The sequence below is a fragment of the Oncorhynchus tshawytscha genome, linkage group LG15 (genome assembly GCF_018296145.1).
Source record: "Oncorhynchus tshawytscha isolate Ot180627B linkage group LG15, Otsh_v2.0, whole genome shotgun sequence".
Classification (NCBI taxonomy): domain Eukaryota; kingdom Metazoa; phylum Chordata; class Actinopteri; order Salmoniformes; family Salmonidae; genus Oncorhynchus; species Oncorhynchus tshawytscha.
This window is the reverse complement of record NC_056443.1, coordinates 26,289,397-26,305,443: the sequence shown is the minus strand read 5'-3', so window position 1 is coordinate 26,305,443 and position 16,047 is coordinate 26,289,397. Positions and strand designations below refer to the sequence as shown.

At 40.7% G+C, this 16,047-nt stretch overlaps 1 protein-coding gene across 8 annotated transcripts in view; it reads right to left on the bottom strand.

Moving 5' to 3' along the window:
- The window catches only part of LOC112214888 (rap1 GTPase-GDP dissociation stimulator 1), a 64,722-nt gene extending 49,435 nt beyond the window's left edge, over positions 1-15,287 (bottom strand). For 2 of the 8 annotated variants that reach the window (XM_042298379.1, XM_042298380.1), the window contains exons 1-2: positions 4,053-4,345; positions 3,854-3,938 (exon numbers count right to left, since the gene is read on the bottom strand). In XM_042298379.1, coding sequence (XP_042154313.1) covers positions 3,854-3,857 — 4 coding nt within the window. In that variant the 5' untranslated portion in view covers positions 3,858-3,938; positions 4,053-4,345. Of the gene's footprint in view, positions 1-3,853; positions 4,346-15,259 lie in introns of those variants that run through there. The other 6 variants (XM_042298377.1, XM_042298381.1, XM_042298378.1 and 3 more) reach the window with 3 other exon arrangements.
- Between the last annotated feature and the right edge of the window lie 760 nt (positions 15,288-16,047).

Here is a 16,047-nt window from a genome sequence, read left to right as displayed (position 1 = left end):
GAGCAAGGAGGCCTATAAACCGGACTCAAGTTACACCAGCTGTCAGGAGGAATGGGACAAAATTCACACAACTTATTGTGGGAAGCTTGTGGAAGGCTACCTGTAACGTTTGACCTAAGTTAAACAATTTAAAAGGCAATGCTACCAGATAGTGTATGTAAACTTCTGACCCACTGGGAATGTGATGAAAAATAAAAGCTGAAATAAATAATTATATTATTCTGACATTTCACATTCTGAAAATAAAGTGGTGATCCTAAAACAGGGAATTTTTACTAGGATTAAATGTTAGGAATTGTGAAAAAACTGACTTCAAATGTATTTGGCCAAGGTGTATGTAAACTTCCGACTTCAACTGTACCTATCGCTTGCCAAATAAAGAAACGAGGTTGACTAACAGGCTTGGAGATTATCTTAAAAGTGCAGTCAAAAACATACATTTTCCAGTGTTTTATATACACATTTCCACACTGTGGTTGGAATAATACTTTGAAATTGTGAGGATGATGCCCCTTTTAGTGTAAGAGCTGCTTTAAAAGACTTCCTGAAATGTAAACCTGTTTTGGTGGGATGGAGGTTTAGCATGCCTGGTGACATCACCAGCTGATTAGTTAGTTCTAAAAATCTGTCAATAACAGCTAATTTTCAGTTTTCCCCTCCCCACTCAGACCACTCCGACAGTCCTAGCTAAATTCTTGCTTGAGAAATTGCTCTTTGCCAAGAAGATTAGTTTTTTTAACCATTTTAATTGAAAACAATAAGTACTTAATTATTACCCAGAAATAATTTGATATCGAGACAAAACGGCTGCAATGGGCCAGTAAATTAGCCTTAAACCCTCGTGACAGGGGGAATGGAAGCTTACTGTGTGCAACAGGAAGGGGCAATTGAATGCAAACTATCCAGAGTCGGATAAAACAAGCAAAAAATAAAGTTGAAAAAAAACGTGGATACCATGGATGTTTATATTTCTGCACGCAGTATGAAGGAAGTTAACGCATGCTACACTTTACCTGTAGACAACCAGTTGCCAAACTACCTCTCTTCAAACTGCAAGCAGAGACATAGAAATGGTATCCACAAGTTAATCTAACTGTGGGAAAGTACAGAACTGACAGTATTTTTTGTTTTTAAATTGCCTGTCTATCTACGGGTTACAGGGTTGACATTATGATCTACCTGCTCAGTTTTCCACCAGAAAATTGGCAAAGTATAATACCAGATCATCTGAGTTTTATACTATGATTTGACTATTACAGCAGAGGGAACACCCCCTATCCACATCGATGGAACAGTAGTGGAGAGGGTAGCAAGTTTTAAGTTCCTCGGCATACACATCACAGACAAACTGAATTGGTCCACTCACACAGACAGCATCGTGAAGAAGGCGCAGCAGCGCCTCTTCAACCTCAGGAGGCTGAAGAAATTCGGCTTGTCACCAAAAGCACTCACAAACTTCTACAGATGCACAATCGAGAGCATCCTGGCGGGCTGTATCACCGCCTGGTACGGCAACTGCTCCGCCCCCAACCGTAAGGCTCTCCAGAGGGTAGTGAGGTCTGCACAACGCATCACCGGGGGCAAACTACCTGCCCTCCAGGACACCTACACCACCCGATGTTACAGGAAGGCCATAAAGATCATCAAGGACATCAACCACCCGAGCCACTGCCTGTTCACCCCGCTATCATCCAGAAGGCGAGGTCAGTACAGGTGCATCAAAGCTGGGACCGAGAGACTGAAAAACAGCTTCTATCTCAAGGCCATCAGACTGTTAAACAGCCACCACTAACATTGAGTGGCTGCTGCCAACACACTGACAATGACACTGACTCAACTCCAGCCACTTTAATAATGGGAATTGATGGGAAATGATGTAAATATATAAACAATGCTACCTTATATAATGTTACTTACCCTACATTATTCATCTCATATGCATACGTATATACTGTACTCTATATCATCGACTGTATCCTTATGTAATACATGTATCACTAGCCACTTTAACTATGCCACTTTGTTTACATACTCATCTCATATGTATATACTGTACTCGATATCAGCTACTGTATCTTGCCTATGCTGCTCTGTACCATCACTCATTCATATATCCTTATGTACATATTCTTTATCCCCTTACACTGTGTATAAGACAGTAGTTTTGGAATTGTTAGTTAGATTACTTGTTGGTTATTACTGCATTGTCGGAACTAGAAGCACAAGCATTTCACTACACTCGCATTAACATCTGCTAACCATGTGTATGTGACAAATAAAATTTGATTTGATTTGATTTATTACATGCTCAATGACTCTTACAAAAAAGAAACATTAAGGAATAGTTTCACCATACTAAAACGAGAGTTCAGTTCACATAACAAGGTTGAACTTAAAATGAAGGACAGACGTTGTGTGATTAAATTAATCACTAAATCAATAACAATCTTCAAAAATGACGGTGAAATCAACGAGAGTTTTACAATGGTAAAATCTTCCTAGAAGTCAGAGGGCGCACAGAAGGACATGCCAAAATGCAGAATTTTGGCCACTCAGATTTGATGTTCCATGTGGTCTATGGTAAAGGGCACTTCATTCAATATAACAGCTTTTAAAATTCAATATTGGTGCACAATTTTACTTAAAATATCAAAAGGGATGCTAAAAAAAAAAAGGTACTAATTTGTTGGAATGACCATGATAAATGCAATGACCTAAGTGTTTCTGCTTAGCTGGAGCACCCGTCCTATAGAGATACTGTGTTTGTGGATGGATGGGTTCATCAGACCTCCTTTCTGCTGAATCACGTAGGCTAGTACCGTATGATTGCACCTTGTACAGCAATGAAGGCTCAACATATACCCTAGAATTCTGGAATAGTCAAAAACCCTGATGTGACAAGAGTACAGTACAGCCTCCGCAACAGTCCAATGCAAGTCACTAGAAATAATTTATTCTGGTTAAAATGGGAGGAAGTACATTACAGCAAGAGATAGCATCCTCAGTCAGCGCATTTCTTACCAAATGTCAAGCACACAATTACTAAGAGTGGCCATGAACATTTTGATTTGTCAGTCTGTCTCTGTTTAACTATCCTGTGGGTACCAAAGTTCCTCACAAGGATAGTAAAACATGGACAATTCAGACAAGTGGGGACATTTTGTAGGTCCATATAAGGAAAAATTATATTTTAGGCATAAGAGTTAGGTTTAGGGTTAGTTCGTAAAATAGAATCAATTATTTGGTCCCCAGAAGTACAGCAATATAAAACGGTGTGTGCATAGGCCTATTGCGTAACATTGTGAGATGGATGATACACATCTGCGCTTTAGACAGTTTAGTACACTGATGTTAGTAAACAAGTAGTATGGCTGTCATAACATGTATGCAGTGCATGTGGTTAACTAAATAATACATAGTTGAGGAATCAATGAAAAAAAATCCACACGTTATAAGGAGTCTCAAACTGAAACAAACGCAGCTTGTCTCCAAAAATTACAGCAGCTTATGGCCGTCAAAAATGCAGGTTCTGTCTAGCAATGCCCCGTGTTACATAATGCGATTCTCGGTCTGACAAGTATACGCTACGATGGGCATGTGAACCGCTAGCTGCCCTTTTTCTATGTTCACCCCACTTCACGTTACTCCTTTGAATCTAACGCTAGAGCCACCAAGTGCGGTCTTCTAGCTTGATGCTCCCAAAGGAAATGCTTCTGCTAGTTAACGTTAGCTTGGCTAATTATGATACCCTACCCTGGCATGGCATTTGTGGGCTACTATGTCGACGTCTGTATTTCATATTGACGTTAAATGACAACTGAATGACGTTATGAATCAGATGTTGATTACTCACCCATTTAGCTACTGTAACGTTAGCTAGTGTGAGTGATACTCCAAGCAGTTTCGGATCAGAATGCGCCCAGGAGGCTGTCAAATTGCTATTCGCAGCGAAAAACGTGCAAGTTGTTAGCTAGTGTTGGTTAACAACACTTTATTTTATTTGAAGTCGCTATCTAGCTAGCTGGTAAATAATATACCCAGGCAAGGCCCACCTTAGCTAACCCACGCCGTTTCGTCCCCGGCAAAACCAGTAAGCCACAGCACTCTCTCCCTCCCAGATGCCGCCGGGAAAGCTTTGAAGTGTAGCCTATAGTACAACCCCACCTCACAACTATGGTATGGTTGAGTAATTTATCCGCGAGTAATATTGATCCACATCGACGCCAATGTTCGCTACTTCAACCAGAGTTTGCTTCAACTCTACTCGACACGCACTTCCTACTACTCGCTCGCTTGCACATGCAGCAGCTACAGATTCCACGCAAGTGAATCGCAGCCTATTGCTGGCGGTTGATTGGCTCTTGGCCTGCACATAAACTCGTTTTCCACGATCATTGGCCGAAGTCTGTCGTTTGTTCGTGCCACGCCCTAAGGCGTTATTAAAAATGTCAAAATTTCAAGTGACATCCACTATTCATAGCAATTAAGTCATACAAATATAATTGTTATAGACTAACAAAATTGTAGCCACATGGTTTGGTCTGCTAGCTACTTTACTGAAAGACTAAGGCACTATTTTCATTGAACTAGTATCACAGGTCATTGGAAATAAACATTACACAACAAATTGGAAATCGCAAATTGAAAAATTAGTGGTTTGGAAGGAATCAGTGGCTAACTGCAAGGATTGCAAAGCGATCACTAGTCTGCTATTCAGTGGAGTGGGTGTGTGGTCCCAATTATCGGTTTAAGGGTCTCTTTTCCAAGCTTAAAATTATTTTAAAAATTCAACATTGGCCATGCTGTCATGCCAGCATGCTTTCTGCCACACTCAAAAATGTTTTTACTCAGAACTGTTTTTACTCAGAACTGTGAAATCTGACTTCAGTGAGTTCAAGACAACTGGGAACTCAAAAAATGAGCTCCAACTGGGAAAATACACTTTGAGTGGTCTATTTTTTTTCCATAATTATTTCGCCTTTATTTAACCAGGTAGGCCAGTTGAGAACAAGTTCTCATTTACAACTCCGACCTGGCCAAGATAAAGCCAAGAAGTGCAACAAAAACAAGAGTTACAAACGTACAGTCGATAACACAATAGAAAAATCTGTGTCCAGTGTGTACAAGAGTTGGGAGGTAAACGCAATAAATAGGCCATATAGGCGAAATAATTACAATTTAGCATTAACACTGGAGTGAGATGTGCAAGTAGAAATACTGGGGTGCAAAAGAGCAAGAGGATAAGTAATAATATGGAGATGAGGTAGTTTGGTGTGCCATTTACAGATTGGCTGTGTACAGGTAAAGTGATCGGTAAGCTGCTCTGGAAGCTGATGCTTAAAGTTAGAGGGAGATTTAAGACTCTAGTTTCAGGGATTTTTACAATTAGTTCCAGTCATTGGCATCAGAGAACTGGAAGGAAAGGCAGCCAAAGGAAAAGTTCATTGCTACCAGAGTCAGGGTATATGCAACAGTTTGGGCCGCTTGGCTCATTGCGAACTAATTTGCCAGAATTTTACGTAATTATGACATAACATTGAAGGTTGTGCAATGTAACAGCAATACTTAGACTTAGGGATGCCATCCGTTAGATAAAATACGTAACGGTTCCATATTTCACTGAAAGAATAAACGTTTTGTTTTCGAAATTATAGTTTCCGCATTCGACTATATTAATGACCCAAGGCTCGTATTTCTGTGTATTATATTATAATTAAGTCTATGATTTGATAGAGCAGTCTGACTGAGCGATGGTAGGCAGCAGCAGTGTCGTAAGCATTCATTCAAACAGCACTTTTGTGCGTTTTGCCAGCAGCTCTACACAATGCTTCAAGCATTGCGCTGTTTATGACTTCAAGCCTATCAACTCACGAGATTAGGCTGGTGTAACCGATGTGAAATGGCTAGCTAGTTAGCGGGGTGCGCGCTAATAGCGTTTCAAATGTCACTCGCTCTGAGACTTGGAGTAGTTGTTCCCCTTGCTCTGCATGGGTAACGCTGCTTCGAGGGTGGCTGTTGTCGATGTGTTCCTGGTTCGAGCCCAGGTAGCGGCGAGGAGAGGGATGGAAGCTATACTGTTACTGGCAATACTAAAGTGTCTATAAGAACATCCAATAGTCAAAGGTATATGAAATACAAGTCGTATAGAGAGAATTAGTCCTATAATAACTACAACCTAAAACTTCTTACCTGGGGATATTGAAGACTCATGTTAAAAGGAACCACCAGCTTTCATATGTTCTCATGTTCTGAGCAAGGAACTGAAATGTTAGCTTTCTTACATGGTACATATTGCACTTTCACTTTCTTCTCCAACACTTTGTTTTTGCATTATTTAAACCAAATTGAACATGTTTTCTTATTTATTTGAGGCTAAATTGATTTTATTGATGTATTATATTAAGTTAAAATAAAAAATTGAAAAAGCGTTAATTGAGTATTGTTGTACTTGTCATTATTACAAAAAACAAAACAAAAAAAGGCTTTTTTTGGTCCTCCAATAATCGGTATCGGCGTTGAAAAATCATAATCGGTCGACCTCTAGTTAACATGCATGAAACCAAGGCTTTTACGGTTAAAGAAGTCAACAAATGAGAGCGCCTGGGGAATGGGAGTGGGGAGCTAGGGGCTGCAGGGCCTGTGTTAACCTCTACATCACCAGAGAAGGATAAGGGTACGGCTAAAGTCTAAGAGCTGGTCGTCTAGTGCGTTCGGAACAGAGAGTAAAAGGAGCAGATTTCTGTGTGTGGAAGAATAGATTCAAGGTATAATGTACAGACAAGGGTATGGTAGGATGTGAATAACCACTAACCAAAACAGCAATAGACAAGGCATATTGACATTAGGGAGAGGCATGTTAGCTGAGTGATCATAGGGTCCAGTGAGTAGCTAGCCGAGCTGGAGACACAGCGATTCAGACAGCTAGCGGGCAGGGGCTAGCAGGCTAGCAGATGGGCCTCCGGGGGACATCGCAACCGAAGAGCCTGTTGAAACCCCCCTCGGACGGTTACGTCGGCAGACCTGTCATGATGGATCGGCGGGGCTCCGTGTTGGCAGTAAAAGGGTCCAGGCCAAATTGGCAAAATAGGTATTGTAGCCCAAGAATTGGCTGATGGACCTCTTCGGCTAGCCGGGAGATGGGCCTAGCTCCAGGCTAAGCTCCAGGCTAAATGGTGCTTGCTTCGGGACAGAGTCGTTGGCCAGGAGTAGCCACTTGGATAGCAGCGAGCTTGCTGCGATGATCCGGTGTAAAAGTTTCAGAGTTTGCTGTAGGAATCCGGAGATGTGGTAGAGAAAAAGCAGTCCGATCGATATGCTCTGGGTTGATATAGCGTTGTGCAGACTGGCAGGAACTGACCGGGCTGAGGCTGGCTGATGGCCGAGTTAACCACTGCTAGCGGTCATCACCGTTAACTGACTACTAGGTAGTAGCTGGCTAGCTTCTGATGGGGGTTCCGGTTCTAAAGGTTAAAAAAAATAGCAGATCCGTACCACATTGGGTGAGGCGGGTTGCAGGAGAGTATGTTTAGTCTGAAGATGGAAATTGAGATTAAAAATATATACGAAATAAATAGATCACAGCTGTCATGATTCAAACTTTTTTTCCCCCAAGTTCCCAGTTGTCTTGAAAGCACTATAAAAATCAGAGAATGCCAGACTGATGTCAAAATTTGCCTGTGAAGGACAGCTGCACCACCTTCCTGTTCAAGTGAGCACATCACAACAAGAGGAGCCCAAAAATGTATTGTATGCTGCTGCATAAATCATGTAATATGCATACTGAAGCTAAGGAAATAATATTAAGTGTATGTTGTGTAGTAAACTGTTAGTAGCCCATGTGCCTCACCCTAATAATTTGGTCTATTTTCCCCTCTTAATTTCACCTACTGTTCTGACTTGGTGGTGCACATGTAGCCTATAACTTGTTTTAGAGAAATGTAATCATTGAATATTGTAAGAGCTTTCATTGTCTGCTTATATGTCCCCTTTATTTAGCCTACGGTTCTGATTTGGTGTACAGGGAGAACGCTAACAGCGGCTCATGTTCTGAATTCTGTCGCTGTATATTTCAAAAGTGCTGAAAAAATAGTTATGGCTACGGCCGTCCTAGCTCGCTCATTAATGTCTTAATTTAAATTACGGATGGCCTCCTATCTGTTTGTTGTCCTCTTATGCCATAGTTTGTAAATCTCAATTGTCAGTAGAAACTACATTTGTTTAAGTGAGTCAGCCATATCAGCTATGTTTTTTTTAAGGTAGTAAATGAGGCTGAATGAATTGTTTCGCTGCCAGACAAAGCTCCGCTGATATCCAGGTGTAGCAATGGTATGTAAGGTGTTGGGACTACTGTTGGGACAGCTTTATGTCAGCCCTAACAGTTTGTGGGCACTGTTATAGTGGAATTAATGTATTGTTTAGTGCCGTGTAGTGTAGTGGCATGCATCCCCACATTTTTGTTTGCCCCACCAAGATGTACAGTTAAAGTAGAAGTTTACATACACCTTAACATGAATTTAAATGTATTTGGCTTTCACAATTCCTGAAATTTAATCCTAGTAAAAATTCCCTGTCTTAGGTCAGTTAGGATCACCACTTTATTTTAAGAATGTGAAATGTCAGAATAATAGTAGAGAGGATTATTTATTTCAGCTATTATTTCTTATATCACATTCCCAGTGGGTCAGAGGTTTACATACACTCAATTAGTATTTGGAAGCATTGCCTTTATATTGTTTAACTTAGGTCAAACGTTTGGGGTAGCCTTCCACAAGCTTCCCACAATAAGTTGGGTGAATTTTGGCCCATTCCTCCTGACAGAGCTGGTGTAACTGAGTCAGGTTTGTAGGCCTCCTTGCTCGCACACGCTCTTTCAGTTCTGCCCACACATTTTCTATAGGATTGAGGTCAGGGCTTTGCGATGGCCACTCCAATACCATGCCTGTTGTCGTCCTTAAGCCAATTTGCCACAACTTTGGAAGTATGATTGTGGTCATTGTCCATTTGGAAGACCCAGTTGCGACAAGGCTTTAACTTCCTGACTAATGTCTTGAGATGTTGCTTCAATATATCCACATCATTTTCCTGCCTCATGATAACATCTAGTTTGTGAAGTGCACAAGTCCCTGCTGCAGCAAAGCATCCCCACAACATGATGCTGCCACCCACGTGCTTCACGGTTGGGATGGTATTCTTCGGCTTGCAAGCCTCCCTTTGTCCTCCAACTATAACAATGGTCATTATGGCCAAACAGTTCTATTTTTGTTTCCTCAGACCAAATAACATTTCTCCAAAAAGTACGATCTTTGTCCCCATGTGCAGTTGCAAACCGTAGTCTGGCTTTTTAATGCCGGTTTTGGAGCAGTGGCTTCTTCCTTGCTGAGCGGCCTTTCAGATTATGTTGATATAGGACTCGTTTTACTGTGGATATAGATACTTTTGTACCCTTTCCTCCAGTATCTTTACAAGGTCCTTTGCTGTTGTTCTGGGATTGATTTGCACTTTTCACACCAAAGTATGTTCATCTCTAGGAGACAGAATGCATCTCCTTCCTGAGCAGTATTACGGCTGCGTGGTCCCATGGTGTTTATACTTGCGTACTATTGTTTGAGAAGATGAACGTGGTACCTTCAGGCATTTGGAAATTGCTCCCAAGGATGAACCAGACTTGTGGAGGTCTACAATTTTTTTCCCCCACAGAGATCTTGATTTTCCCATGACGTCAAGCAAAGAGGCACGGAGTTTGAAGGTAGGCCATGAAATACATCCACAGATACACCTCCAATTGACTCAAATGATGTCAATTAGCCAATCAGAAGCATCTAAAGCCATGGTTAAACTGGTTAAAGGCACAGTCAACTTAATGTACGTGAACTTCTGACCCACTGGAATTGTGATACAGTGAATAATAAGTGAAATAATCTGTCTGTAAACAATTGTTGGAAAAATTACTTGTGTCATGCACAAAGTAGATGTCCTAACCGACTTGCCAAAACTATAGTTTGTCAACAAGAAATTTGTGGAGTGGTTGAAAAACACATTTTAATGACTCCAACCTAAGTGTATGTAAACTTCTGACTTTAACTGTACTTGCTAAAATCGCCACTGATGACAGGGAGTCATGTGAAAATCAATTATCCTGAGAAGGGCAGAGATTTTTTTTAGCCTTGTATTTTTTATAGCTGTAGATTGGTACTGTCGACATTTCCTCTTATATAAATAAATAATATTAATCCTTACTCCCAGAGGTCATTTGAGCATACAGTCCCGGCTATAATAGCCAATGTCGGGGAGTAGTGAACTAAATGTAGGACTAGTTAAATTAGTAACTAAACTACATTTTGCAGTAGCTTGGGCGTAGTTGAACTAAATTCAAATATTGATAGCGTTTTCAGTAGTTAATTATTTTTGTTGCCATGTAGCATTGTAGTTAAATATTGGAAATAAACACTACTTTTTTGTCAAAATAAAACATGGGTGTAGTAGACAATGTATTTTCTTTTTCAGCATCAGACCTGTCTAATTTTCACTTGAAACATTGCTGTGTTTAATAGGATATTTTGACTACAGACTAATCTGTTCATGCTATTTGCATTCTATGACATTTCAGACTTATGACAAATTAGTTTGGAAGTAGTGTGTGACTTTATCAAAGTAGTTTTAGTTAAGTAAACTATATATTTCTTAGGGGTAGCTTTAGTGCAACTTAACTTCTTCCACTGTGAAGTAATTGGTAAACTATATTTTCTGAATAGCTTGAAAATAGCCAACCTGGCCTGTCCCTGACAACTGTATTCATATAGTAAATCTACTCAATATTTACATTTCTATTTTGCGGATTAAAAAAAAGTAAGCTTACAGAAATACTACCTATAACCTGTAATTCACATCTACACAGATGTTCTAGTTCCCACTTGCACGAGAGCCGGGTTGCATTCAAAAAATATTATATTAAAAAAACTTTTTTCTTTACATAGTTGAATGTGCTGACAACAAAATCACACAAATTATCAATGGAAATCAAATTTATCAACCCATGGAGGTCTGGATTTGGAGTCACGCTCAAAATTAAAGTGGAAAACCACACTACAGGCTGATCCAACTTTGATGTAATGTCCTTAAAACAAGTCAAAATGAGGCTCAGTAGTGTGTGTGGCCTCCACGTGCCTGTATGACCTCCCTACAACGCCTGGGCATGCTCCTGATGAGGTGGCGGATGGTCTCCTGAGGGATCTCCTCCCAGACCTGGACTGTCACATGTCACATGTGCTCAGTGTGAACCTGCTTTCATCTGTGAAGAGCACAGGGCGCCAGTGGCGAATTTGCCAATCTTGGTGTTCTCTGGCAAATGCCAAACATCCTGCACGTGTTGGGCTGTAAGCACAACCCCCACCTGTGGACGTCGGGCCCTCAAACCACCCTCATGGAGTCTGTTTCTGACCGTTTGAGCAGACACATGCACATTTGTGGCCTGCTGGAGGTCATTTTGCAGGGCTCTGGCAGTGCTCCTCCTTGCACAAAGGCGGAGGTAGCGGTCCTGCTGCTGGGTTGTTGCCCTCCTACAGCCTCCTCCACGTCTCCTGATGTACTGGCCTGTCTCCTGGTAGCGCCTCCATGCTCTGGACACTACGCTGACAGACACAGCAAACCTTCTTGCCACTTCTCGCATTGATGTGCCATCCTGGATGAGCTGCACTACCTGAGCCAGTTGTGTGGGTTGTAGACTCCGTCTCATGCTACCACTAGAGTGACAGCACCGCCAGCATTCAAAAGTGACCAAAACATCAGCCAGGAAGCATAGGAACTGAGAAGTGGTCTGTGGTCCCCACCTGCAGAACCACTCCATTATTGGGGGTCTTGCTAAATGCCTATAATTTCCACCTGTTTTCTATTCCATTTGCACAACAGCATGTGAAATCTATTGTCAATCAGTGTTGCTTCCTAAGTGGACCGTTTGATTTCACAGAAGTGTGATTGACTTGGAGTTACATTGTGTTGTTTAAGTGTTCCCTTTATTTTTTTTGAGCAGTGTATATTCACTCATGAAACTCCCCATAATTCAATTTGCGACGATTGTACCTCCGCCAAGAAAAGTCCGCGAAAACTTAACTTAAAAACATCAATGGAGAAGTCACCATACAAGTGTAAGTAAAAACTCATTGAAATAAGTTCGAAATTGTGCTACTAATGCACATGACGGCACAAACACGTCTCATAAAACGTTAATGGGTTTTTTTGGTTATATTTTTGAAATTGTAGAAATAAAAATGTTTCCTTCAGAGGTTCCAGCTAGGCAGACTGTTAGTTTGCTAATTAATTTGTTATCTATCATACAGTAGTTGTATATTAATAATTATATAGTTAATATAAGTAGACATGCAATCTTAATTGACTGTAGCGCATATAAAGCACCCACAAGCTACGGGTGGCTGAAAACACAATCATCGCGGGGTGAACGAGTGACGAATTTCCGGCCAAGGGTGGTCAATTTAAAAATCATTCCTTACTCCCTCGCCCCTTTATTTTTTGCTTTATCTTTATTATGGTTAAGGAAACCGAGCAGCACATTCTCCCATAACAAACTAAAGTCATCACGAATATTAACAATTATAAAACTGAATATCTTTCCATAATTGTTTTACATGTAGACAATGCCAAAATAAATATGAAACTGTTTCTGGATGCTCAACACAAAGTCATCCCTCGCCCCTTGCCCTGCAAGTGTATACTCGTCAGACGTCATGAAACGTCATCAGAATTGTCTACTTAAGGGGATAGGGTGTGTCTTTTAAGTGTTTGGACCGTAACAAAGGAACAGGGTGCCCTGCTCCACTTTTTTTTTTTTTTAGCCCAGGCAGCCGATAGTGGGCGCTAGATCTCCACGTCTTCTTGGATTGATGTGCATTCCCGGCTCGCACATAGAGGCTGTAAAGGCATTATTTTCCTCCTTAACCATCTTTAATGGCGGGCCGTCTGGGAAAAAAAGCTGGGAAAATATGTACTGTCTTAATTACAACACAATTTTCAGATTCCCTGGCAACTTTAGGGAGTTGTCAAATATAAGCAATTGTTACCCAAAGGAAACTGGAGGAGGGTCAGGATTTTTTGTCAGGGGGAGGGTTTAGTATTATTATAATTTTTTTGACCAGGAGAGGGTAATGAAATTTGTAATGGATTAAATGGGGCGCAGGTAGCCTAGTGGTTAGAGCGTTGGGCCAGTAACCAAAAGGTTGCTGGATTGAATCCCAGAGCTGACAAGGTAAAAATCTGTCGTTCTGCGCCTGAACAAGGCAGTTAACCCACTGTAGGCCGTCATTGTAAATAAGAATTTGTTCTTAACTGCCTTAAAATAAAAATGTCATATTGTATCAGTGTTTGTTAATTAGTTGCTTATTATATTGCTTATATAATATATGTGTGCCCGATGCTGCCCCTCACCCGATTCTCTGCTAGGCCTAGTGTGGTATGGCCTCAAAGGTCTCAAACAAATGATCCATACATAGCCTATATATAGGCATGCTCGGAGAAGCAAAGGGCCAAGTTATATTTCTAAGAAAATGTTTGCGCTGCTGGGAGGGTGTAGCCTATATAAAACTAGGCTGCCATATCACAGACTGGTTAATAAAAATAAATGATTAAGATGGCCAAAAGAACACAGACACTGGACAGAGTTATGGCTTTTTCTTTGCAACTCTGCCTAGAACGCCAGCATCACGGAGTCGCCTCTTCACTGTTGACGTTGAGACTGGTGTTTTGCGGGCACTATTTAATGAAGCTGCCAATTGAGGACTTGTGAGGTGTCTGTTTCTCAAACTAGACACTCTAATGTACTTGTCCTCTTGCTCAGTTGTGCACCGGGGCCTCCCACTCCTTTCTATTCTGGTTAGAGCCAGTTTGCGTGTTCTGTGAAGGGAGTAGTACACAGCATTGTATGTGATCTTCAGTTTCTTGTCAATTTATCTCATGGAATAGCCTTCATTTCTCAGGACAAGAATAGACTGATGAGTTTCAGAAGAAAGTCTTTGTTTCTGGCCATTTTGAGCCTGTAGTCAAACCCACAAATGTTGATGATCCAGATACTCAACTAGTCTAAAGAAGGCCAGTTTTATTGCTTCTTTAATCAGAACAACAGTTTAGCTATACTAAAATAATTGCAAAAGGGTTTTCTAACGATCAATTTAAAATGATAAACTTCGATTAGATAACACAACGCGCCATTCGAACACATGAGTGATGGTTGCTGATAATGGGCCTCTGTACGCCTATTCCATAAAAAAATCATTAGTCATTTACAACATTAACAATGTCTACACTGTATTTGTGATCAATTTTTTTGTTATTTTAATGGACGAGAAATGTGCTTTTCTTTCAAAAACAAGGACATTTCTAAGTGATCCCAAACTTTTGAACTGTAGTATATATGAGCATAAATGTGATACTCTAAGTTTGTAATATTGATGGGCACCAAAATTTTTTTTTTTTTTTCAAGTCCATTTCTGCTTGATACCTGGTATGTCAAATTGCAGTGTTTTTTGTTGTAAATTTCATTTTTTGTAAATTAACTAAGCATTTGTGTGTTACATAAATTGCAATCTTATCTCCTTGGTGCTTGAGCTTTATTTTCTGAAAATATTTTGGATGTTCAACACTTATAGACCCAGATTATATATTCATGAAAACAGTGACCCAAGTTTTTCCAGTATGTGAGTATAGTACAGTGTGTGAGAGAGAAATTGAGCTGCAGTTCCGAGGTAGAGACACTGACTATTCATAGTATGTTAAAGAATTCTAATGAAGTAACCGTTTTGGACCACAATATCTGCCACATTGAAGAACTCTGGGTTAAGTATAAAACACTGCATGTATAAAACTCTAGTTCCGCCACTGCTTACAGCCTACTTCATACAGTACCAAAACAATATGACAATTATTCAAAAATCAAGCCCATTCAATGTTATTATTATTTCAATAAAGAAATGACCAAGGCCTGTCATATTCGATTGATGTGTAGCCTACTCCGTTGCACGAGCTCATCGAGGCCAGGCCACGTCTAGCTAGCTGTTGCCCGGCCCCGGGCTAGCTAAATTACATTAAGGCAAAAAATGATCTGGATAAAAAGTAGGCTACAAATCAGGTGCGCTAAAACGCAAGCAGCGAGAGAAAATTAAAACTTTAATTGCATCCTGTGTTCCACTTAAAACCGACTTCTCATAGTCATCATCCTTGCAACCTACTTCTTCTAGTCATCATCCTTGCAACCTACCTCTTATAGTCATCGTCCTTGCAACAAGAAAAACGGCATGGAAAAGCCGTGACAGGGGCTACTTGAGGCGATGGAAGGTTCTGTGCTATCCGGTGTCATTGGGACGTCCCTATCCACTTGAAGTTCAAATTGGACGTGGTTATTAAGGTAAGGTTCCAAATTCAAAATCCCAAAACGCTCTATTTACCCTAACTGGCCCTTATGGTTAGGGTTTACGACGTCCCAACGATCACAGATAGCGGTGACTATGAAGCGTAGCCTCTGCGCGGGTGTCGATTAATAAAATGACCCGTGCGAACAAGGCTTTCTAAATGCACTGCTGCTGCAGCATATAACCTCAATTTAATTCTAATGAATGATGCATGTTCCTTGTGTAGCAAAAACAACGTGTTTTGTTGGTATATTGGAGCACCCTGTACTGCTTTTTGACGTCTAGCTTCTCAAGGTTTAAAATAGACCTACTTGAGGAGAAACGGGAAAAAAATGGAGATGGAGAGAGCCACTCTCACTATGAAGAGCCTATTGGACACAATACAGGCCTCCTGGAAACAGGCCACAGAAGCGGTTATAATGAGCCTGCCCACGATCCTTGAAGCCCTGCGCCGAATAAAGCACCACAGCCATATAAGCTTACACAAAAGTCGGCCTCTGAAAGAAAATGTGCACATTTGAGTTGATATCTATGTTTTGGAATTCTTTACTAAAGAAAACGTACATCCTTTCTAACTATAGTATCTGCAAAATGATTGGATAGACGTAAACACTGCCGTGGACCTAATTGACACCTG